Source organism: Poecilia formosa, unplaced genomic scaffold, assembly GCF_000485575.1.
Source record: "Poecilia formosa unplaced genomic scaffold, Poecilia_formosa-5.1.2 Scaffold69, whole genome shotgun sequence".
Lineage (NCBI taxonomy): Eukaryota > Metazoa > Chordata > Actinopteri > Cyprinodontiformes > Poeciliidae > Poecilia > Poecilia formosa.
Genome location: NW_006800008.1, coordinates 528,416 through 553,414, shown reverse-complemented (window position 1 = coordinate 553,414; position 24,999 = coordinate 528,416). Strand labels below are relative to the sequence as shown.

Sequence of the window (24,999 nt, the reverse complement as noted above, 5' to 3'; positions counted from 1 at the left end):
ATCTTCTTAGGAGATCAGATTTACCAAAATGTTTTCCATCTAGTAGATAAATAGTATTTACTAAATATTTAGTTGATATTTGACAAAATATTTACTCAGATGTTGGTTAACTTTTGTTTGTGAACAAAGTATGTTCTCAGTTGACCATATTTACTAAATAAGTAAATACTATATACTAGATATTTAGTTGATATGTTACTAAGTATCTACCCAGATATCAGAAAAGTTTTACTTTGTGAACAAACTAAAAATGTTTCTATTCTGTGTTGAAGTTATGAAACTGCCTTTTTTGAGTCAATACTCCAATTAACAATTAACCGATTACTAAATTTGATGTTGATTACTCAAATAATTGGTTAATCCCGATTAATCCGATTAATCGTTTGAATAAAGGGAGCACCTTTATTGCTCCCCAGGGTGTAAATTTAAACCCTTCATCCTTACTACTCTCCCTCTCTCACTCCTGATTTAGTAGTTTCTCTGTTTTAGCGTTTGTGGTTCCTGTGAATAAAACATGCAGGTCGCCGTCTCAGATTAAAGAAGTTTGGGTGAGTTCTCAGAATAGATCAGCCCTCTTGAGTCAAACAGAGGGAAAAATGGCCTCTGTGTTGCATTTCCTCCTCGTCTTCGTGGAGCAGTGTGCTCTTGCTCCCCTTTGTGGAGTTTTCTTACAGTGCAGCCTCTTCTATCCCCGGCAGTTCGGCTCTGCTGCTGCTTTTCACCCGTCGCTAACCTCACCCGCGTAGCTTTCTCACAGGGGGAAATCCTGGCAAACTTTTCTCTGTAATAATGACTCAGGCTGTTGCGCATGCTGGAAATACCCCGTTTTCACTATGATTTGGAAGTTTGGGTTTAATCATCCTTGCAGCATCCTTTCTGCAATAAAATATATTAATATTTGTTGTGTTTTTCTGTGTTTCCAGGCCTTGTGGATGCACTTAGATGTCTGCAATGACTGCTGTGGCTGGCATGCCTCAGTGTTTCGGACTCCCTTTCTCTGGACTCAGTAGGACAAGAACTGATCAGCAGAGAACGTCATGAGCATAGTCATCCCAGTAGGGGTGGACACAGCAGACACCTCATACCTGGACATGGCTGCAGGCTCAGAGTGAGTAAACGCAACAGAATCTGCTCTGCGTTTGTGGAAACGCCACAAAAACTTTGTCTTCAAGCAAAACGATCAGTTCAAAGCCAGAAATACTTGATTTTATTCCAAAGACAAACTAAACCTGGTCATAACTCGCATCATTCAAGTATCTCAAGATAAGAAGAATCTTCTGCAGATTTTCATTTAACCAATTTTCTATTACAATATCAGACATAAATTCAAAGATGCAAATGATTCAGTTCCTTTTTTGTAAACAAGAAAATATATATTTTATGTAATAAAATCCAAAAACAGACTTTTAATATCAACATGCGAATAGCTCAGCCCTTTTTGCAGGACTTAACATCAATATAGGCTTAACTGTTTATTCTTTTCAATTAACAGAAGAATAATAGATTAATCACAATTAATCTGATTAATCGTTTCAGCTCTAATTCAGTTGTATAGAACTGACTGAATCACTGATCTGAGTGAGTTGTTCTTTCAGCAAATGGCCTTTTTTTAGTCTGAAAACTCCAGTTAACGATTAATTGATTACTACATTAGTTGACGATTCTTCCAGTAATCGACTCATCTTGATTAATCATTTCGACTCCAGTTATTTCATGTCCTTTTTTACCTTCATAGCCTCTCAGTTGCCGTATATTGAATAAAGAAGGACCTCTCTGCTGTGTGCTGAAACGATCGGGTCGTTTCTGCCATTATTTGGTCGTTCCAGCTCCAATCGTGACCCGTCTGCTTCTCGTCCTCGGCTCTAACGTGACGTTTGCCCATGTGAATGCTGTGAGCTCAAGTCAGTGAAGCAGAAATGCTGCATGGCGCCATGGCAACTTGCTGTTGCCCCCCTCCCCTTCGTGTTTCCTTATAGTCTCGTCAAGGACATCGCCGTAGCCTTTTCTGGTTAAATAAATTAAGCAAGACGTTGGTGTGTGACTAAAGAATAACACGTCATCTGCTCACAGAGGGAGTCCTGTCTCTTTAAGGGATGGGAAGCCCTCCCCTTCGCCTTCCTGGGTGCTGTTGCTGTGACAGCTTGAGTTGCCATGGTTTCTGCCCCCACCCTCCCTTGTTGCACTGCGCAGGGCTTGTTGCCACAGTCATTGGCCTGAGTGACAGGTGGTCCTCACACAGATATGGCGTCTTACCCCCCTCCCGCCTCATCTCTGCAGAGCCCTGCTGTCACCAGGGGTTAGAGAAAGCCCCTCCGCTCACTTCTTTGTCTGGCCGCTCGCTGCAAATTCATTCAAAAGCAGATAACTGGCTTTAAACGGGGGGGTTCATACCGACCAGAGGGACGGGGCTAAGCTGGATATACGTCGACTATTCAGAGCGAGCCAGCTGGGTCTGGCTACTCACCGGAGAAACGGCGTCATGTCCTTTAAACGCCCCCCCCCTTACCCCCCCAGAAGGCTGCAGCAGCACGAGCAGCTGCAGGCTAATGCAGGCTGCGTGTCCAAACCGACACGGAGCCCGGCGTGCGCGCTCTCGCCGCCGGAGCACGTAATGTTGCCATAGCAGCAAGCGGTGTCTCCTCAGGAGTCTTTCTTCTGCTGCTGATTCCTGCATGTCTTCTTCTGCATGTCCTTCCTGCCTCTTCTTTGCTCTCTTGTAGAAAATGTTTGGTGATTTTAGAAATCACAATGCAGACCAAAATCAAACGCACTTCAAATTAGAGCTGCAACTAACATTTATTTTACTAATCAAATCAACTATTCAGCTAATTAAGGGATTAATTTAAAAAAATGTTTAACCACTACAATATTTGACATATTAAAACAAACATTTACATTTTTAAATAAGGAAATAAGCAGACCAGTTGGCAATTAATTGATTACTTAATCAGTTGACAATTATTCCAGGATTCGATTAATCACAATTAATCGTTTCAACCCTTTAAAATAACAATTTTCTATTCATTTTCTCATTTTATTTCAAGCTCTTATGTAACCTGGATAACGTAAACTTTCCCAAAAAACAAACTTCCTCTTGCACATGATGGGAATATCATATAATGTATCAATTAATCACGATTAACTGTTTCAACCCCACCAGAGATACAGTTTGTCACCAGTATTGAAATGCATTAATAATCAAAATTAAAACATAATACAGTTCCTTTTTAAATAAGAAAATAAACATTTTATTGCCTGTTATGCAATAACAACATTCCTTTATTGCATGTTTGGTTATTTGTAGCAAAGGAATCATCTGCAGTTAAATATTTGTAACATCAACAAGTTGATAAATCGATAAATTTAGATGTTTTGCGTTTCGCCTTCATGTTATTCCTCTGTAATTCCTGCTTTCTCTCACAGCCTTAATAGAAGCAGCCATGTAGGAAATTATGTTCCCTATTAGTTCACTCCGTCACCACGTCCTCACCAAAGAGGGTTGCAGGAAAAACACCAGATTTTAGGGTTTTATCTGATCAAGCTGGAATTATGATCCCCATATGTACTTTCTGTGCTTCTTTAATTTGCACTTTTCCTATTGCGTACTCCACTATGTTAACATATTTTAAGTAAAATCTTCATTTAAGGCCTTAAAAGAAAACATTTTATCCTCATATGAGGGAAAAACACAACAATAACAAAGCTCATTTGTTTGGAAAAGAGGTCATGACAAACAAGTTGGACCAGATTTCAAAGATCAAAGATCTTAAGCAAACTTTACAGCAAGCAACTAAATTACAGCTTAAATACTTCACCTGGTTTCATATCACTCCTGTGATGTCAGACACCCAAACTAATATTTTTGTATTATATTTAAAACATGTTTATTCTTCAGTTTTGTCTCTTTGCTGACGCTGATGCATATTTTAGGCAGTAGACTTTTATTTTGGAGAAAAATTGCATCCACACCCGATTTATGGTCTTGCAGGTTTTATCCTCATTCACAGGATAACAGAGAAAACATGAATTATTTAAACCAGGGTGTGCAAACTTTGACAGTCAAAAATATAATTTTCAGAAACTAAAATCACTAAAATGTTGTTTCCCCCCAATCCGCTCAACAATAAGCTAAGCTGAACTATTTTAAACAATTAGTCAGATTTTTTATAGGAACGGGGTTATAGATCCAAAACTTCAAATGGTTTCTGGATGTTTTCCTTGTTAAATGAAAGGCAACCAGTTTGCTTATTATTTTGATTGAAGAAAACTGAAGAAATGTTTCGTCTATTCTCTGCAATAAAAACAGGATCGTTTGAAAACACTTTCTGTATTTAGCCAAGTTTTAAACAGCAATTTGTTCACTTTAGCGAACAAGGCAGTGAGTTAATGTGGTTCCATTAAAACAGAAGTAAATCAGAAAACTTTGAAAAGAAGATGATCACTTTGAGTTGCATCATTTTTGTAAGTAGATTTTAATTTAAGAATTTAAGTTTTGTCCTAATTTATTTTTGGGGGTTGCACGAAATCAGTCCTTTGAACACCCTTGATTTAAACCTTTACCCTACTTACAGCTGGAACGATTAATCGTGATTAATCAATTTTTTTAAAATAATCGTGAACTAATTTAGTGATTAATTGTTAACTTGTGTATAGAGATTCAAAAATAAGCTATTTGTCGACAAAATAACATTAGGAGCAATAATCAAGTCAAAATTGTGCAACATATACGTACATTTTGTATTGAATTTGGGTTGAATCGATTGTGATCGTTTTTTGAAGTAATTGTCAGCTAATTTAGCATTTGATTAATTAACTGGAGAACACAGACTCAAAAACAAAACATTTGCTGAAAAAGCAACATATACTTAAGCCAAAACTGTACAAAAATATATATAGAATTTGGGTTGAAACAATTAATCGTGATTAATGAAATAATCGATTGTTTACTGGAGCATCCAGATTCAAAAAGGACTTTTTCTGAAACATGTTTAGAACAGTAATTAAGCAAAAAATTGCACACACAAAAAAACGTTTAGCATTTAATATAAAAACACTTTTGTTTGTTTTACCAAAACGTCACAAGAAATTCTACGTTGTTGCATTTTAGGCAATAAAATGTTTATTTTCTTATTTTAAAAAAATTAATGTAGTTATGTTATTTGTCTACTAATGTATTTCTAATATTACATAAAAAGTATGTAAGTAGTTAGATGAAAAATATGTAGAATGTTCCAAGTTTTTACCTAAATAATCGCTTCTTCATCTGAGCATAAAAATAAAACTGTAGCTGCGTTTTCCCCCAATAAATTCTGTATTTAGTTATGCTAAACAGTTTTTATTCAGATTAATCATTAGCATGAAGTTTCCTCCGGTGTAAATGAAACCAACTTGAACTTGGAGCGTGTGTAATCTGGCAGTTGATCTGCTCTGTGCACACACCCCTCGGGCCGGCGCCGCCTCCAGACCTCATGCTCGCTCGTACGTTTTCACTTTGACAGCGACGAGCCGAGCGGCAATACTCACAGGAAGTGTTGCACAGAGCTCGATCGGCGTGCAAGAGCAGCAGAACGGGCCGAGGAGGGCTCACACAGGTACCGTAGAACCGCATTAGCTTGGGAATTACGGGTCGAGGTGGCCGGGTTGAACTTTTCAGTCGCTGCTTGACTCCTTCCTGGTTGTAAAGTCGTTTATCTCGAGCCGTTCCCACGTAGACGTGCCTGTTGGAGTTTTGTCCTGGCTCTGTTTTTATGTATTAGCTTCTTTAAGTGTCATGAGACGGAGCAGCAGAGAAAATATGCTCATCAGCTGCCACACATACTCTGCGGTGTTTATTTTCCCACAGCTCGGAGCGATTTCTCCACAAAACTCGTGTGTTTTCACTTGACTAAACGTGGATCTTTTATGAGCGCTGCTGCTCCTCATGTTTCCCTCGTTTTCTCTTTTGTTTTCTCCTCTTCGTACTTGACCATGTTGTCGCACCATTCGTTTTTCTCTTTTTGCCAGTTCCACTTCCCTCTTTTTCTACTAGCTCTCCTGCAGCAATGAAGTCCAGATCAGAACCATCAAAATAAGGGCCGGTTGGCTCCAGAAACTGGTTCTCTCGGGTCGGGGAAAGCTGCTCTACTGGTTTGACGTGAATCGCTCTGAAACAAAATTATGCGTTTGTTGTTGCCTTCCTTGTACGTGAAGTTGAAGATGAATGTGTGTCTTGTTTCTGTATTTTTAACTGCTTTATTAAATCATGGAGGTCCAAAGTGCGGCCTGGGGGCCATTTGTGGCCGTTGAGATGATTCTCTGTGGTCCTTGTGTGCAATTCAGGAGTAGGACAAGTTTATTTCACCATAAGCTTAAAACAGATGGAAATGAGGCGATGCAGATGAATCAAACTTAAGAAATAACACAAATTAATCTCATTTTTTGTTTTAATTTTAATTTCATTGTATATGACCAAAAACATTTTGTAACTTTTCCTCCAAAGTAGAAATGTGTCACAGTAACAAGAGGGTTTTAAAAGAAAAGAGGGCTGTTGCAGTAAATCAATCAATCGCATGTTGAATTAAAACAAACTCGATCATTTCTGTTTGTGTGATTTATCTTTTTCCTCTTTTCTACCAGAAACTGGATGATAAAAGTCTAAAGTCTGGTGTTTTGGTCTCGATTAATTCCTGTTTTTGAAGGACAGTTTGGTTTAGAGACTTCAAAATTAATTTTATTTGTTTTATTTTGTACATTTAAAATGTTCCAGTGTTAAATGTTCATCATAATTTAAAGTTTATTGATTTTTGAGAATGTTTTCCTGCATTTCTAAACCATTAAATTACTTTAAAAAAACTTTCAAAACAACAACATAAAAGTTTATCACAGTAACTTCTAGCCTAGTTGCATCATGTTACTGTAGCCTGCAAATTGTTTTACAATGGAATCGTTTTTGCATTTTTCATAACAAAATAGATTTAAAAAAATGTTTGTAGCTACTTTTAACTCTGACTGCTAAAAGTTTAAAGAATAATTTCCTTCCAGCTTTAGCGTCATACCTGCTAATCAAACGTGTTGTTGTGATTTCACCTTTATGGGCTGGTGTTTCTGTGAGTGACGTTTCCGTTTCTCGCCAGCAGACCAGAATCCGTGGAGGCCAGCCCCGTGGTGGTGGAAAAGTCCAGCTACCCACACCAGATTTACAGCAGCTCTTCTCACCATTCCCACAGTTACATCGGCCTGCCTTACGCTGTGAGTACATCGCTTTGATTTCATTATTAGTAATCAAACCTGACTCTGCACACAGATAAAGGAGACTCAAAAGAGACCGGCTCCTGTTTTTTTTTATTAAGTTAAATTAGTTTCTCTGGGAGAAAATTTAACTGATTTCTTCAATAAAAGTCTTATTTATTTAAATTTTAGGCAGTCACGTCTTAAATTTATAAATGATACTGAAAAGCAATAAACTCTGTAAAAAAACAACTTTAAAAGCTTTTTTTTAGTAGCTACTGATGAATTCTGCTACTAAAACTGGAATTTTCTTCATCATGAAATAATGAAAATCAGAATCCAAACAATTAAATCATCATATTCCTAAAAAAAAAGTAGAAATTAAACTTTCAGCTTTGATCTGATCAAAGTTTAAACATGTAAATGAATTAAATCAGTGGAAGAAGCTGGAGGTTTTCTCCTCCTGCTGTTAAATTCCTGTAAGCCAAAGGACACGTGTTAGCATCTCCGTCCCCTTTCATTTCAGTACAGAGAGGAGGCTAGCTAGCGTTAGCCCGCTCCTCATGCAAAGATCTCAGCGTTCTAGCAAAGATCTTCAGTAGCAGACAGATGCTGACGCTGAAAGCTTTGTGGCTGTTTAGAGTTTTTCTGAGAACTGAGCAGCGTCTTCAAATCTTAAGATAAAAACAATAAATAAATAATTAAAACAAAAATAATAATGACACAAACAAATAAATAAAATAAAATGTAAATTTCTTTTTAACAATTTTTTAATCATAAAATTACCAAAATATGCTTCTTTAGAAAAATTCTTATTGCTATTGTATTTTAATACAATAATTAATATTTATCTTATATTAGCTATATGCTAATATTAGCATATTATTAGCTATGTGCTAATAATATTAGCATATAGCTAGCGATAGCCCACTAGCTAGCAGGCTAGTATATTATATTATTATGTACTAATTATAATATGAAAAATATTTTTAATATTAAAATAAATAATATTTCATACCTGTATATAAGCTATTAATTATTTATTATTTACGTGTTTTTATACATTTCATATTTAGTCATATTTAAATCACTTACAATATCACACTTATTTTTCTAAATTTTATATTGCTTATTGTTATATTTTTATTTACCAATATTTAACGCTTTGGATGGAGTAACTGTCGGCATATAAGCGATTTCCCTTTGGGGATCGATAAAGTACATTTGGATCCTCATCCTTTACTTTCTCTTCATTTTCAGGACCATAATTATGGGGCGCGGCCCCCACCGACGCCGCCAGCCTCCCCCCCGCCCTCCATGTTGATCCGACAGGGAGAGGTGGTTCCCTTCGGTTCCGGGCCCCAAGATGAAGCGTCCCGGGGAACAACGCTCAGCACGTCTGAAGACAGCAGCTACGGGACCGACATCACCCGGTGCATCTGTGGCTTCACCCACGACGACGGCTACATGATCTGCTGTGACAAGTGCAGGTAAAAAACGGCTTGATTCAACTTTAATGACGCTTAAAATGGAGATAAAGTTTATAAATTCATCGTTTTTTTTTTTAGTGCCTGGCAGCACATAGACTGCATGGGCATCGACAGGCAGAACATTCCTGAGACCTACTTGTGCGAACGGTGCCAACCGCGACATCTGGACCGAGAGAGGGCCATCCTGCTACAGACCAGGAAGAGAGAGTGTTTATCTGGTGAGCAGCACCGTGAAAAACATGAAAATGATGAGTCACTGGCTGAAACCGTTGCTGTTCTGAAAGCTGGGTTCAACTTAGACGTTTTCTCCGAGAGTCCAGAGATGCTCAGTTCTGCTTTTCTGGCTTCCTTGCTGCAGTAAACGGCCAACAAAATAAATTTTCCAAGCCTGATTTTAGCCCACAGTGACACCTGCTGGATAAGCACCAAACTACATCTTTGTAGCTCATTGTCTGACAAGCAGCTTGTTCTATTATTGCAACCCGACTGGCTTTTATTTTGCCTGCAGCAGCTGCAGCTTTTTATAGCTCGGGATGTTTGTAACTTCTCTTCTTGTTCAGATGGGGACACTAGCGCGACGGAGAGCGGAGATGAGGTTCCACTAGAGCTCTATTCCACCTTCCAGCACACACCCACCACCATCACGCTGACCACAGGCCGCCTTGGCAACAAACAGGCCGACAAGAAGCGCAAAAAGAGCGGTGACAAAGACCCGCCGGCCTCTTCTGCCCGCGCCAAGAAGGTCGACTTTCACTCGTTCTGCCACAATAAGCAGATTTTGATTCGAAGTATCTGAAACTCATTTTAACTCTGAACCTGATTGGTTTCTTTGTAGGCCTTCAGAGAGGGGTCCAGAAAATCCTCTAGAGTGAAGGTAAACGCACAAAAAACACAAATATTATTCTTCTAGGACAACGATTACTCGATTAATCAATTATCCTGGCAATTAATCGATTAATCATATAAAAATCCAGCACATTCTGCTGATTTTTTTAACTTGACCACAAACCTTTTTATTTCTATATCATAAAGAATGAAAAGAATCAAATGATTTATCCCCTTTAAAATAAGAAAATAAACATTTTACTGCCTAAAATGCAACAAAGCAGCATCATTTAACCACTTGTGCTATTTTTATGCAGTATTAGAAATACATTAAAAGTTGCAAGTGAGCTATTAATTTCCTTCTTAAATAAGAAAGGAAACATTTTTTGGCTAAATTCAATAACACAGCATTCCTGTAGGTGAAGCTTAAATTATTCCACTTTCTGAGTTAATTTGGTCTTAATTCCAAAATGTTTATATTTTTATGCAGTTTTAGTTTAATTTCTGCTTAGAGTGTGCCATTTTTTTAGCAAATTGCCTCTTTTTGAGTTGGTTAGCGATTAATCGATCCCTATTTGAGCTGATGATTATTTCAATAATCGATTAATCATGATTAATCGTTGGAGCTCTGCTGTATTAACCATGGGTTTTCCCTCTCAGGGTGCCGCTCCGGACACGGAGCCAGCGGAGCACCCTTCTATGTGGGAGAGTAAAATCAAGACGTGGATGGAGCGCTACGAAGAGGCCAGCAGCAACCAGTACAGCGAGGATGTCCAGGTGCTGCTGCGCGTCAAAGAGCAAGGCGACGGCAAGAACCTGGCGTACAACACGCACCCAGCCTCCTTCAAGCCCCCAGTGGAGGTAGTTTCTCATTCGTTTTGGTCGTTTTGGGTTACCGTCCGGCTCTCGTCTTGTGCTGAGGTCAGATTGTTTGTGCTGCTCAGAGTCAGGTTCAGAAGAACAAGAAGATCCTCAAAGCGGTGCGGGACTTGCCTCCAGACTCCCTCATCATCGAGTACAGGGGGAAGTTCATGCTTCGGCAGCAGTTTGAGGCCAACGGTTACTTCTTCAAGAGGTCAGGCAATCCTCATTACATTTATTCAACATGTGGATTTCACTGCTTTACAAAGCTGTTCTTAAAATTGGTCTCATTTCAACCACAAACTCTAAGTAGCAATCTTAAAAGTGTGGCGTTTTCTGTTCCCCGAACTGCAAATATGTATTTTTTCACAGTAATTTACTTCATTTATCACACAACAATCCTAACAAACTGCATAATAATTTGTGGTTCTGTCTCAAACTGAGGGTGTGAATACTTTTGCAAAGCCATTTACGTAAATTACTCTGCTGGATGTTTATTGTTTTGTTTTCCTCCTCAGGCCTTACCCGTTTGTTTTATTTTACTCAAAATTCGACGGAGTGGAGATGTGCGTGGACGCTCGCAGCTTCGGCAACGAAGCGCGCTTCATCCGTCGCTCCTGCACCCCCAACTCCGAGGTGAGTCCAGCAGACGGTTGAATATTTCACCAAAATCTTTCACATGTGGATACAAAGTCCTAATTTGGCACAGATGTTCCCAGAGGGAAGAAAAAAAAACATTAATCGTTGAAAAAGCCAAGATGGCCGACAAGGAACATTTAATTTTGCACTGAATTTGCCAACATTTTTCACAGATAATTACTGTTGGTGTCAATTTGGACAGGAATTTAAGCTTAAGTGAAAAATAAAAACCACCATATCCAACATGGTTATTTTTGCAGTAACATCTTGATGCAAATTTATCTTCTTATCATTTATTTGTCCCGTTGTTTTAATAAATCCTCCAGGTGCGGCATGTCATTGAGGACGGCATGCTGCATTTATACATCTACTCCCTGAGGCCGATCTCCAAAGGCACCGAAATCACAATCGGCTTTGATTTCGATTATGGCAGCTGGTGAGTGCAGCAGATGATCACAAATAGCAGGAAACGTGATTTTAATCTTAAACTTTATCGTCTTTCTTCTCCTTTTCTCCAGTAAGTACAAGGTAGATTGTGCCTGTGTGAAGGGGAACCAGGAGTGCCCGGTGCTGAAGCACAACCAGGAGCCCACCGAGAACCTGAGCGCCGGCGGGAGACGCAGGGGCAGCCGCAAGGACAAGGAGTCGGTCCGAGACGACCCGGGTCAGAACCAGAACGTGGCTCTGGACGGCGAGGGGAAGGGGAAGAGTTTAGGAGACGGGAAGCAGAGGAAACTCTCCCCGCTGCGGCTCTCCATCTCAAACAACCAGGCAAGTTCAAACCACAGAGTCCATGTCTCCTCCCGCTCTTCACGTCTCCAGGGTTCGTACGAGAAATCCTGGAAAGTGCTTGAGTTTCGTTCTGGTGTTTTCAAGGTTTGGAAAGTGCTTGACTGTATCTTAACGTTTGATTAAAAGCCTAAATTTACCAGATATTTTCACAAACCTGATTTAAATGTATGAGATTAAATCAGTTAGTTAAGATTACTAAAATTATTTCTATTTTCTAAATTCCAAAAAACATTTTTTAGATTTTTTTTTTGTAATTGTTTTGTATTTTAAGCATTTAATTTGAGCATTAAGGTCATTTATTTTAACACAATTTGTTTGGATTCTTTCTATTTTAATTAATTGTTATTCCTCATGATTTATTGATCGAATTACATTTTATACGTTAAACGTTGTTGAAATTGGGAATCTTTTTTGTTAAACTAGTGTTTTGTTTTCATAGCTGGGGGAACAGGCTGTGTATGAACGAGACTTTTCAAAGTATAAAATCACGTTTTAGCCTAAATTTGGAAAACTTTACATGTAGCTGAAACAAGATATTTAAAGATGATAAAAAGACAAATACAATATTTTTTTCTCAGTGTCTGATGTGAAATATAATTAAACTTAGAATCACCAAAATAATTTCTATTTGCAGAGAACGTAACGAGAATATTTTTATTTTTAGATTTTTTTGGTAACTTTCAGGTGTTCAAGGTGTGAAAGACACTTTCATATCTTCCTTGCTGTAGAACAAAGAATACTATCACAAAAACTTATTAATAATTATAAATTACATTTTATATATATACACACAGGTGATGCCTTTAAAACTTACCTTGAAAATGCTTGAAAGTCTTTGAATTTCACCGTGTGAAAAGTGTATTTTGAATTTTGTTCTTTTTTAACAACGTTCTTTGCATCTATTGTTTTGTCGTTGCTCGTCATGTATTGTTTTCCCTTGTTTTCCCATCATCCCTTTATGCATTCACGCAATCCTAATTTAAAGTCTGCGCTCAAAATGATTCATTCAGGATTATTTACCAGGTTAAGGTTGTTTTTAAAACACGATTCCTGACAAATGAAGAAAGAAAAGTGCGTAAAAGGCCCTAAAAACCAACAAATTGAAGAAATTTCCCCCTTTACACCCTGTCCTCAGCCTTTCCCTGTCTCCCTCTAGTCTGTAGTCGGGCTGAGTTTTCAGCCATGATGAGAAAAAAATGGCCATACACGGCTCTCCCCTCCTCTTACAGGATCCTGAGTTATTTGAGGATCTAGAAGACAAAACCTCCGTTAGCAATGAAGTAGAGATGGAGTCAGAGGAGCAGATTGCAGAGAGGAGGAGGAAGATGGTAAGTGTGCAAAGTGAGGGACTTGAGCTTCTTTTGCTATGCAGCCGCCCAGCAGAGAGTAAAACTAAAAGTAATGATGGTAGAAACCAAACTGTCCCCTGATGCTGCTCCCTGTCTGCTGAGGGCTTTTGGACGGGAGCCGGCGGCGTTCCTGCTGTAGTCTAAAACTCAGAGGTTTGCACCAACGCAGCATTTATATGTCCGGGTTTTCATGGATTTATTTGAACCATTTCGTTTCCCAGGTGGAATAAAGTGAACAATAAGTTTGAGTTAATTGATTTATTCATTCCGACAAATTCAGGTGATGTCACGATTAGTCGCACGATGAATTAAAACTATTTCAGTATTTCTTGAAGGGCAGTTTTGCTCATTCTTTTGGTCATGTTCGTCTCATATGAGAGAAATTTATCTTGGAAGGTGAAGAAAGATTATAAGATGGTAAAAATCAGTTTTGTTTGTTTGGGATCAAATTCAAAAATACTTATTTATTAATCCCAAAAGGAAGTTAAATAATACAATTTTATTGTTAAATGAAATTTTAATTTTATCTGTATTTAGTTTTACTATTAATTTAATTAAATAATTCTGGATGTGAATTAGCTGTGAAATTGAAGAATTTAGACTCACCCCTCAGCATGATTCTACCACTACCGTGCTAGCTAAAATATTTGTGGCAAAAACAGGTGGAGCGTTCTGCTTTTAGAGTAGTAAATATTGAAGCAGAATGGTTCAGATGAACCCATTAAAAGCCAAATTGGATGACCTTGATGTTGCGTTTGTGTAACCTTCTGACTCCAACTGTAGCCTCCTCTTCATCACTCATCTCTGCTACGTCGCCCACCACTATCGTCGCCTTTGTTGCTCTTCTGCTCATTATTTTGCCCTCCTTCAGCTTTTACGTTTTTTTTTTCTTGCAACACTGAAGCTTCAAGATTTATTTATTTTTTCCACATTTTCCTGACCATTTCTTTTGAAACGACACATAAACAGTAATTTCCCATCATTCATTGGAGCGTTTCCTGAGTGCATTACAGCTTCATTGCTGTCTAAAATGGCCTGTCGCGGTATCAACCACTCCCTGCACTCGCTGCCAAATGGCCTCATGTCCCTGAGAGATGGGGATCACACACACACACACACTCTGGAAATTACCCTGCAGTCAGCTTCATTTCACACGGTGGATCCAAGGTGTAAAACGCTGACTCATCTTTGGGCAACATACAGTTGTGCTAATCGGCGAAAGAGATGGATAGATTAAGGGAGGAGGAAGGGAAGGGATGACTTTAGCATAACCAATGAGCTGCTGTCTGTGGACAGAGCTGCAACAAACAGGCCAGCATTCACACACAATCACTAACTACTGTAGAAGATGCTAGTGGCTGTTGCAAAACACAGAGCTGTTTATGTAGTCACCACTGGTCTAAGACTCATTTAGTTGGCACAATTCAAGGAGTATTGATATGGTGTCATAGTAATAACATTAGCATTTTAGCTCATTTCTAAATAGAAGCTAGCCTACAGAATTATGTAAGGCAATGCTAGTTAACATGCTATTGACAGGTAATTTAGCATTTACACTGTAGGGTTGCACAACTTCATGCGTCAACTAGTTGCTGTGATGTCATAGAAACGGAAGACAAATTGCCTCACGGGCTTGATTAGCTATTTTTACAACAGATGTTGAGAAAAGACCACTTAGACCAAAGTCTAGCTAGCCCACATGCTAATGATAGCAGTTTAGCTAAGTCTAGCATTTGTCATTTCGCATATACACCACTGTCTGCATACAAAATGGTGTAAAGCAATGTTGGTCATCATAATAGTAATAACCCTCATGCTAATGTTAACATTTTAGCCAATTCACATATAAAAGCTAAACTTAATCTACTGAATGGAGTAAGTCACTGTTGGTCAACTGGATAGCAGTAGCCTATTAGCATTAGCCTAATTAACAAATAAGGCAATGCTGGCTACTTTGCTCGTGATAACCTACATGGTTCTGATAGCATGAAGTAAGGTAATGTTTGCCAACTTGCTAGTGTTAGCCCACATGCTATGGATAGCATTTTAGCTAACCCTAGTAATGTATACACTATTTGTATACTATATGGTGTAAATCAATGTCGGTCAATATGCTTGTGAAAGCCCTCATGCTAACATTAGCATTAATTTTAGTATAAAAGCTAAACTCGACCTATTGAATGGAGTAAGAATGCACTACTGTTGGTCAACATGCTAGTCGTAGTATTCATGCTAATGTTAGCATTTTAGCTAATTTTGAAAAAGCAAAGGGTAAACTTTTGAGTAAAATTGAGCAATATTAGCTAACTTGCTAGTGATAGCCCACATGCTATTAGCAGCATTTTAGTGAACTTTATGCCCTACTGTTTGCATACTAGATTGTGTAAGTCACTTAGTCAACATGATAGCAGTAGCCCTCATGCTGAAGTTAGTGTTTTAGTTAATTTTGGTGGCTTGATATGGACTCAGTTCTCAATACAATATTTTATGGTATTTACAATGATGACAATGACAATGATAAAAGAGAAGCTAAAATGTCTTATTGCTAATTCATCCATAAAAACATGAAACTGCTCTGAAGTAAAACCTGCCACATGTCTAATCCTGCAGTGCACGTGTTATTTTTAGGTGTGCTGCTATTCATATGCAAATGTTGACCCACAACCACTCCATTCAGTCACATTTTCAAGTATTTTCAAATTTACTGGCACTCACTCTATCTAGGGATTCCCATCAGTTACAGCTTGCCAACATTAATAAACATCCCTGTAATGTTTTCCACCTGATAACAATAGACAACATCTATAACTGGCAGATCTGTTCTTTAAGCATTTTCCATCAGTGGAGCAACACCCGAGCTTCTCCTTTAACAATTGAAAGGATCTCTGGCTACTCTGTTAAGCCATCATTAACCCCAAAGGTTGATTTTTGTTGCTTTCTGTGGTCATTTAGCCGCCAAACGTTTTGGATCATGTAGGGGTGATAATACGGACTTACTGGTATGAAGATGCAGCTCTTTGCAGTCCTTCTACGTCAGTGAAAATTAGAAATATATTTACCTCCCTCATCATCCTCCTCTCTATCTGTGTTGCCAAAAAACAAAACTTGGATCCTTATCCAGTTTAGTTTATTGCTCTGCAAGTTGTACATTTGTATCTTATTTTCTTTACAACAGGGGCGTCCAAATTTTTGGTCACATTAGCCAAAATTATTAGCTCAAAAGTACTTGGAGGCCAGAAAAATATAATTTTGAAAAACTAAAGTCACCTAAAGGTTATGATTTATTATCTATTCAACAATAAACTAAGCATGAACCACTTTAATTAAACAAGTATTTTTAATTTTTTTTTCTTTTTTGTAGGAACAAGATCATAAATCCAAAATGTCAAAGGGTTTTTCTCTGGTTGCTTTTTATTTTGGGCTTGATTAAAGTAAATTTACAGAAGTTTTAACATAGCAACTGAAAACTGATTTGGGTGCAACCAAGTGTACTTTAGCGTAAAGTCAATCAGTAGATTTGGTCCCAGTTACCATGACGATAGACGGAAAACAGAAAGCTTGGAAAAGATGATCACTTTGTGTTGCATCTATCATTTTTTTTGTAAATAAGTTTTAACTTAAAAGTTATAAATTTCTCCTAATTCATTTGAATTGTGGTATGGGCTGCACAAAATCAGTCCAGGGGCCCAAAAATGTCCCCTGAGCCTCAGTTTGAAGACCATTGGTTTAAGATCAACATGAATCAGCACAATGTCAACGGCATGTTTCCTATTTTTAAGAGTAGTTAGCAAAAATAGCACATTTTTACCCTCAAAATCATCCATTAAAACAACCCAAAAATGAGTCAAATTTGAATTAAAAATTGAGATTTTTGGAATAGATTTTAATTTAAAAGCTGTAGTTTTGTTCTACTTTAATGTATTCTGGAATTACGGTCGACTGGCGGCCAAATCGACTGAAATTGGTTTATTGTGGCCGCTGAAATTAGTCCAGCGGCACGGACCCCACCTTGAACACCACCAATCTAAAATGTTAGATGCTTATTTAAACCAGGAGATCAGATTTGGTTTTCCACACCAAAATTAGTCTAATTTAAATTAAAAATGAAGATTTTTAAGTTAAAACTGCACAGGTTTGGGCTTTTATGCAGCACATGAGCACTTAGCGACGGCCAGCATTCCTTCAGGGTACCTGGGGTATCTCTGGCACCCAGATTAAATGTATTTTCAGCCAGACATGGCGAGTGTTTGCGGAGAGCGTTGCTTCTCTAAACTGGGCTGTCTCTTCATTAAACATTCAGGCCAACCCAGCCGAGCAGTCCCATCTCCCTGTCGGGGCGGCTTCAAGCTGGAACGGGCCAAAACTGAAAGAGGTAAACTCGACCCCATACATAGCCAACATCATTCCAGGGTTCATCTCCACCAAATCGGCTCGTGGCGAACTAACCCCGTCTGTTGGTGGCGTGGATCTTTCTCTAAATGGTGGAGGCAGTTTCCATGCGAAGCGCTCAGCGGGACGTTTTGAACAATCTGGAGCCACTTTTTCACACTGCTTTTCCTACTTTTGGGTTTCTTTATTTGCATCTATCGCAAACCTTTTCCCTCCCTCCCAACTATCTGCATTTGCATCTCTGCGCTCCCTTAGAGTCGCTTTTGCTGTGTTAACCCTTTGTGGCTTCAGGGGGTCGTTGGATGCTAATGACTGTGCCGTTTCCTCCCAAACCCCGTGCCCGAATCACCGCAGACTCGAGAGGAGCGGAAGATGGAGGCCATCCTGCAAGCCTTCGCCAGGATGGAGAAACGGGAGAAACGCAGGGAGCAAGCGCTGGAGCGAATCGGCAGCGTGAAGACAGAAGTGGGCGGCCGCAGCGATATCAAAGAGGAACCGCCGGCCACGCCAGAAACCGTCGATTCTCCAGCTGTCATGCAGGTAAAAATACACAAAAAGACAGAATAACTTCTCCGGAAATATCTTAAAAACCTGTTTCACAGCTTATACAGGGGTGTGAAATAATTTAAATACTTTAAATTCAATTGTTTGATTTCTAGTTGAAGTTCATATTCAACAAACAAAGTGAATATTTGATTAAAAGCCTGAATTTACTGTTGAAACCAGATTTTTAACAAACATAATTTAAAAAAAATTCCCTTGCTGTCTGAAGTTAAATCATATTAAACTTTTCTTGTTTTAGGTTAGTTAGTTACCTAAATTATTTATATTTGCTACATTCCAGAAAACATAGCAAGAACATTTTTTTATATTTTTTGTGCATTTTTATGTATATATATATCAAATGAAAGACATTTCAAAAATATTTTAGTTTCTCTTTTCCCTACTGTAGAATGTGGAATAATACCATAAACAAATATTAATAACAGTAAAAACAAAATCATTTAATAATGAATTAAACCTTTTTTTTTTACTGGAAAAGTGTGAAAACTTATCTTGAACACTGCAGAAACACATAATCCTACCAAGTATTTTTGTCTAGTCTCTAGTTGCACTTTGAAATAAGACAAAACTAATTTAAGAGAAACTTTTCAGCAAGATATAAGATTTAAGTCAATTATTCTTCAATATTGGTGAAAAAGTTGTAGTTCCATTGGCAGATTGTTTCACTTAGAACAAGACGAATTTCCCATGTTATGAGTGAAATAATCTGCCAGTGGAAATGGAACTGGGTTGCTAGGCAACGGGCCGGGCTTGACTGGTGTTGCTAGGTAACGGCGCCAGTGGAACTAGAACTTCCCATCAATATTAAGGAATTATTGACTTAAAACAAACTCCTTTATCTTGATGAAAGTGTACTAAGATATTTACACTAGAAACTAGATAAAAAATAGTTTGTAAAATGTTAGTTTTTATTTTAGTGAACCCAGGTTTTTGTGTTGCAGCCGCCTCTTGAAATAAAGGAGGAGCCCGGACTGAAGCCGGCCAAGGTGAAACCGTCCCGGAACAGGAAGAGCTTCTCCAGGAACCGGACTCACATCGGGCAGCAGCGACGGCGTGCGCGCACCATCAGCACCTGCTCTGACCTGACGCCCAGCTCTCCAGCTGAACCCGTGGAGCCTCCAGCCACCGAAGCGCCGGAAGGAGAGGCGCCGGCGGCGCCAGAGCCTGAAGCAATCCCCTCCCACGTCCCGGAGAGCAGCCCTCCACACAGCAGCTCGCCGGCGCCGGACAGAACCCGCACCGGCAGCAAGAGCTACAAAACTAAAAAGGTTAGAAACGAGATTAGTCTGTCAATTAATCAAATAGAAAATAACTGGCAAATTCTGCAAATTTTTCCTTCTGAAATGCATAAAATACAAATAACAAATTTAATCATTTTTAAAATAAGTAACTAAAAATTGCACTGACTAAAATGCAATAACAAAGCATTCTTTGAGTGAACACTTGATCATTTGTCGATTAATTGACTGATTTTTGCATTAAAAGATTTACTTAAAACGAGACTTTGATTTTTACAGAATTTGAACAAGGTGAAGTTAAAACTGGGTAGAACATATTTACAACATTTTGTTTATCTTAAATGCAATAGATATATATACTTTTATTCAGATTTGATTTAATTAATCCTGACTGTTCTTTAATCAAATAGTCTTTTTCTGAGTCTGTATACTCCAGTTAACGATTAATCGATTAAACTAAATTAGTTAACGATTATTTCAATGATCGATTAATCTAAATAATATTTGCTTTAAATACTCCAGTTAATGATTAAACAACTACAAATTAGTTTATTTATTTCAATAATGAATTTATCATGATTAATTGTTTCATCTCTAATATTTATGCTTTAATTAGCCTTTAAATACTCCAGGTATTGAATCATTGATTACTAAACTAGTTGATGATTATTTGAACAATCGGTTAATCACGATTAATCGTTTCTTTCTTAAGAAAGACCCTTCAAACAGCCAGATAATTCTCCCCTCTGTCAAACTCTCTTTCCTCCCCAGCACTTTGTGAGCGAGTGGGTGGGGGAGAAACAGCAGGACCGCGGCAGCGTCCGAACGCCGGAACCGGTCCCGGACCGGCCGCTGAGAATAAGCAGCGACCCGGAAGTACTCGCCACACAGCTGAACGCCTTGCCAGGCATGACCTGCTCCCCGCAGGTGTACAGCACGCCCAAACACTACGTCCGCTTCTCGTCGCCGTTCCTGGCCAACCGCAGCCCGACCACGCCCGGCGTGCCCACCGGGAGGCGCCGCTCCAGGGAGCTGCCGGAAACACCGCCGACCAGCGGCTCCTGCAAAAAGGTACCGGAGCCGGTTCTGAAGAACCTCCTGTCTGGGTTTAATGAAGGCAGTTAGCATTTTCAATTTGTTTTCATCTGACAGACCAATTATAAACGAATGCATGGCGAGAAAGTGGAAGAAAACAAAGCGTCGTATTGGAAAAGATTTTTGTTTTTTGCTGAATAAATTATGGCTCCTTAAAAGTTACTATTCATTTTCTAAAGTCGATATTTAATCTTCCAGCTTTCTGGTTTGAACTGATCCTCCAGGATTGTCCCAAGTTTTATCTCTGTACATTTTTCCATCATCTTTGACTTGCTTCCCCACAGCATGGTGCTGCCACCACCATGTTTGACCATGCAGCCCAAAAATAAGAAATTTCCCAAATCTACTTCCACATGTTTAAGAAAATTAAATGATGTTGTAGCTCATGTTATGCAAATTTCTTTAAATCCTTTTCACAGATGCTGATTGTAGCAGTCTGTGTTACAGTGGTTCTAAAGAACCCCTGACTGAAGACTGATCCTGTACAGATTATGGATGACCCCATCAGCTAATAATAATAATAATAATGATAATAATAATAAAGCATGTGTTTTCATAATGTTAAACTACTTTCTGTTGCTCTGTTTTGTAAAATCCATGGATGTTTGTTTGTCAGATGACAAAATGAAACAGTATAATAATCTTGTCTGAAACACTAAAATCTTTAGTGATATTTTGTAGCGGCTGCTGTCATTCGTTTACTAATTTTATCTTTTCCTTCTGTGCAGCGATGGTTGAAGCAGGCGCTGGAGGAGGAAGGCTCCACCAGCCCTGCCAGACGGCCCAGCCTCTTTCTGCCCGGCGACGGGCCGCTGAGCCCCTCCGTCAACGGAGACTCAGACAGTCCGCTGCTCTTCAACGGCACTTGCTCGCTTCCAGGTGGCCATTTTGTTTATTTTTAACACTTTCTTGTTAGTCCTTCCGGAATATTCCATATTTCTAACCATTTGATGCATAGATTTTAATTTAAAAGTCGTAGTTTTGTCTTAATTTCGATTGGCCACATAATATCAGTGTAGGGGCCAAAAAATGGCCCCCATCCCCTACTTTGAACATCCTCGATCTAAAAGATGCAATGTTTATTCAAAGAAGGAGCTTCGGCTTCAAATTGGTTTTTTTTGTTTTGTTTTTTTCAACTAAATTATGTTTTTATTTATTTACTACCAGCTAAATCACTGATGTCAAAACAGAAACCCAGACATGTGGATGTTTTGAACTCAGAAGTTATTAAAAACTAGAAATCTGAGTGTGTAGAAGTTTCTGACCCAACGCCGCCGCGTTCCTCCAGAGTTGCCAACTCCGCTGAAGAAGCGACGGCTGAGCCCACTGGACGCCTGCATATCGGAGAGCTCGACGCCGTACGGCTCGCCCTGCGCCACGCCGACCCGGACAGACCACTCCGAGCCGTCCGCGGCGCCCGGCCTCCTCGCCACCCCGCCCCGCCCCCGGACCGAAGAGCCTGGTGCCGAACCGGCCTCCAGCAATACCCCGACGCACGCACTTAACACCCCTCCAGAGGTACGGAGGCGCCGCCTAGCGCTCTGCCTGTTCCGATTAAAAATGGCGGCTGAGTTTGTTTCCTTATCCACAGATGGAGTCTTCAGAGGAAAACTCACCAGAGGTTAGAAAACCCTCCGTGCAAGAGGTGAGGCGCTGAGTCAGCACTTTACCATCCGACGAGTCAGAGAGGCTGAGACAGTTTGGCCGTTTCAAACTTTTTGTTCATTTTATGGTTTTTCAAATCTGAATAAGTTTGAAAAAAACGAAACGCATCTGCATGTCTATCCATCCATCCATCCATCCATCCATCCATCCATCCATCCATCCATCCATCCATCCATCCATCCATCCATCCATCCAATATCTTTAAAATATGGATTGTTATTAAAACAATTACGTTCACATCTGAGCTTTTTCTCCTGAGTGTTTTTGTGTCAGAGGTCATGTGACGCTGATTGTCTCCGTCCCTGCAGGCTGATCGTCCTCCTTCGTTAGCGTCCTCTCCGTGTCTCCGGACTCCGGTCTCAGACGGAGTGTCTTCAGACGTCAAGCTTCCTGTCCCGGAGAGTCCGCAGCTTCCCGCTCCAGAGTCTGTGGACAGCGGCGAGGAGAGAACGGACGCCGCGCTCCCAGACGCTGCCGTCGAGGCTGCTTCCTCTGCAGACGCCTGTCCTTCCTCCTCTTCCTCCTCTTCCTCGTACCCGGGCTGGATCAAAAGCCCAGACAGAGGCCTGGCCGGACCAGCTGGTCTGAACTTCTCCCCGGTCAACTCTAACCTTCGGGACCTCACCCCGTCTCACACGCTGGAGCCTCTGGCGGCTCCCTTCAGGCCGGAGCCGCCGGCCGCTGGGACGCCGCCGGCGGCGGCGGCTGGAACGGCGGCGCTGTCCGGCTCCCAGCCGCCATTCAGCGAGGCGCAGGGACAGCTGTTCTACCCCTGCTCCGACGAGGGCGGCTCGCTCGTCTTCTCCCGGTCAGTGAATGGCGACGGCGAAGGAGGAGGGTCCGCACAGAACCCACCGCAAAGGAAGAAGGTCAGAGGTCACGTCTACTGTCTGCAATACAGAAATGCAAAATGGTTGTAATTTTACCCAGATTGGGATTTATCCTTCATCCATCCATCCATCCATCCTGTTGATCAGCAAGTGGCCTTTTTCTGAATCTGTTTTCTCCAGCTAATGATTAATTGATTATAAATAAGTGATCAGAATTGATTCATCACAATTTATCTGATTAATCATTTCATTTCTAATAGTTGTGAGTTAAATTGACAGTTAGCTGAACTCTGCCCCCTGCTGGTGGATTTGAGTCATGTCTCTGTCTCGTGGATCAGAGCCTCCACTGACGGCGCGCCGCTCTGTTTTCCCAGGTTTCCTTGCTGGAGTACAGGAAGCGGCAGCGAGAAGCTCGCCGCAGCGGCTCCAAGACCGAGTGCAGCTCTCCGGTTTCCACCGTGCCGCCGCTGGCCGTGGAGGCGTTCCCCGTGGCTCTGGAGCCCGCCAGCGAGCCGGCGCCGTGCAGCGCAACCGCCGTGAAGGAGCCTCCAGCCAGCGAGGAGGCCGAGGCGTCAGGCGAGAAGGAGGGCGGCGAAGGCCAATGGTACGTTCCCTGTTTGGAGTCGCTGGATGAGTTTTAGCTTCATGTTGACTGAACCTGTTGCTGATGTTCATCATCAGGACGTCGTCGACCTCAGTGGAGCAGGCCAGGGAGCGCGGCTACCACAGAGCGCTGCTGCTCAGCAAAGATAAGGATGCAGGTACGGATAAATTATTTTAAAAATATACTACAGAGACAATTTATCATGCACCGTAACTTTTCATTCCAAGGTTGTTGACTATCTAAGCATCTCAGGCAACCAGCGATTATTTTTGTAATGAAATTAAATTTTATTTTTATTGCACATTTCAGCAACAAGGCATTTTAAAGTGCTTTACACCATAAAATGACAAAAATACAGTATCAATTATTCAATAATCAATTTTTCCATTGATTACTCAGATGATTAACCGATTAATAGGATAAAAAAGTTGACACATTCTGCATATTTTTCATTTAGCTACTTAATTCTTTCTTATATAATATTACAAATACATTAAATTATTGCATTTTAGACAATGAAATTTTTATTTCTTGTTTAAAATGTGAATTGATTTTTTCTTTTGCCCACCGGGGCTTCCTTTTAGCGTGGCGATTTATAGATTAACTGATTTTTTTAATTAACTAATTAATAATTTGACTGCAAAAAATTCTAAATAGGAGATTTCATTTGGGTTTATTTGTATATTTTTTTGTCCAGTTTTGGTTAATTAATGTCTTATTGTGTTGTACTTTCAGCAAATTCCCATTTTTGAGTGTCCAGTTAGTGTATAATCAATTACTAAATTAGTTAATTTCAATCATCACAACTTTCCTTCGTTTATTTGGGGAAAGCTGAGTATGTTGCTTTGGCTTAATGTTTATATAAGTGCTCCAGTTAACGATTAATCAATTACTCAATTAGTTGAAGCTTATTTCAATAATCGATTAATCTGATTAATTGTTTCAGTCGTAAAGTTTCTGTTTCTGTTGCATCAGATGGGGAACCAGAAGGAGGCGACACACCGGCACTACGAGACTGTGCATCTCCAGTCCTACAGAAAACTCCGACCCACACCGTAAGACACCGCCGGTTCTGGTTCTGGTTCTGATCCGCAGATTGACTGAAGTTTGGCGTTAAAATAAGAACCGTTTCCTGTTTGTTCCTTGTTTCAGCCCTGCTCTCCCGGCGCTCTCTCCCAGCCTGCCGGTCGGCCGCTGAAGGACGAAGACGGCGACGCTCAGACGTGGTCGGCGAATCCCAACAGCAAGCCCGCTGGGCCCAAACCCGCCCCACTGACCCCGACCAAGCCGCCTCCGCCGCCCTCTTCCCCGGTCCACTACCCGAAGCCAGCGCCACAGGGTTCCCCCTACCGCAGCCAGAGGGCACTGTTCCCCTCCCAGCCTCCCGCCCAGCCGCCGCCTCAAACCGGGCCGCCGGCGTTCCCCCAGTTCGGCACGCAGACGGCGCCCCCT

At 40.3% G+C, this 24,999-nt stretch overlaps 1 protein-coding gene across 1 annotated transcript in view; it reads left to right on the top strand.

The window, feature by feature from the left end:
• kmt2e (lysine (K)-specific methyltransferase 2E) overlaps window positions 1–24,996 on the top strand; it is a gene marked incomplete at its 3' end in the record, with an annotated part of 35,403 nt that extends 10,407 nt beyond the window's left edge. The window contains exons 2-25 of the mRNA XM_016673003.1: window positions 924–1,108; window positions 7,116–7,227; window positions 8,467–8,696; window positions 8,775–8,914; window positions 9,257–9,438; window positions 9,532–9,570; window positions 10,182–10,382; window positions 10,466–10,596; window positions 10,901–11,018; window positions 11,348–11,457; window positions 11,540–11,792; window positions 13,043–13,141; window positions 17,463–17,534; window positions 17,906–18,091; window positions 19,057–19,383; window positions 20,125–20,424; window positions 21,177–21,327; window positions 21,737–21,966; window positions 22,040–22,093; window positions 22,422–22,982; window positions 23,318–23,547; window positions 23,625–23,704; window positions 24,523–24,602; window positions 24,700–24,996. Coding sequence (XP_016528489.1) covers window positions 1,038–1,108; window positions 7,116–7,227; window positions 8,467–8,696; window positions 8,775–8,914; window positions 9,257–9,438; window positions 9,532–9,570; window positions 10,182–10,382; window positions 10,466–10,596; window positions 10,901–11,018; window positions 11,348–11,457; window positions 11,540–11,792; window positions 13,043–13,141; window positions 17,463–17,534; window positions 17,906–18,091; window positions 19,057–19,383; window positions 20,125–20,424; window positions 21,177–21,327; window positions 21,737–21,966; window positions 22,040–22,093; window positions 22,422–22,982; window positions 23,318–23,547; window positions 23,625–23,704; window positions 24,523–24,602; window positions 24,700–24,996 — 4,254 coding nt within the window. The remainder of the gene's footprint in view (window positions 1–923; window positions 1,109–7,115; window positions 7,228–8,466; window positions 8,697–8,774; window positions 8,915–9,256; window positions 9,439–9,531; window positions 9,571–10,181; window positions 10,383–10,465; window positions 10,597–10,900; window positions 11,019–11,347; window positions 11,458–11,539; window positions 11,793–13,042; window positions 13,142–17,462; window positions 17,535–17,905; window positions 18,092–19,056; window positions 19,384–20,124; window positions 20,425–21,176; window positions 21,328–21,736; window positions 21,967–22,039; window positions 22,094–22,421; window positions 22,983–23,317; window positions 23,548–23,624; window positions 23,705–24,522; window positions 24,603–24,699) is intronic.
• Between the last annotated feature and the right edge of the window lie 3 nt (window positions 24,997–24,999).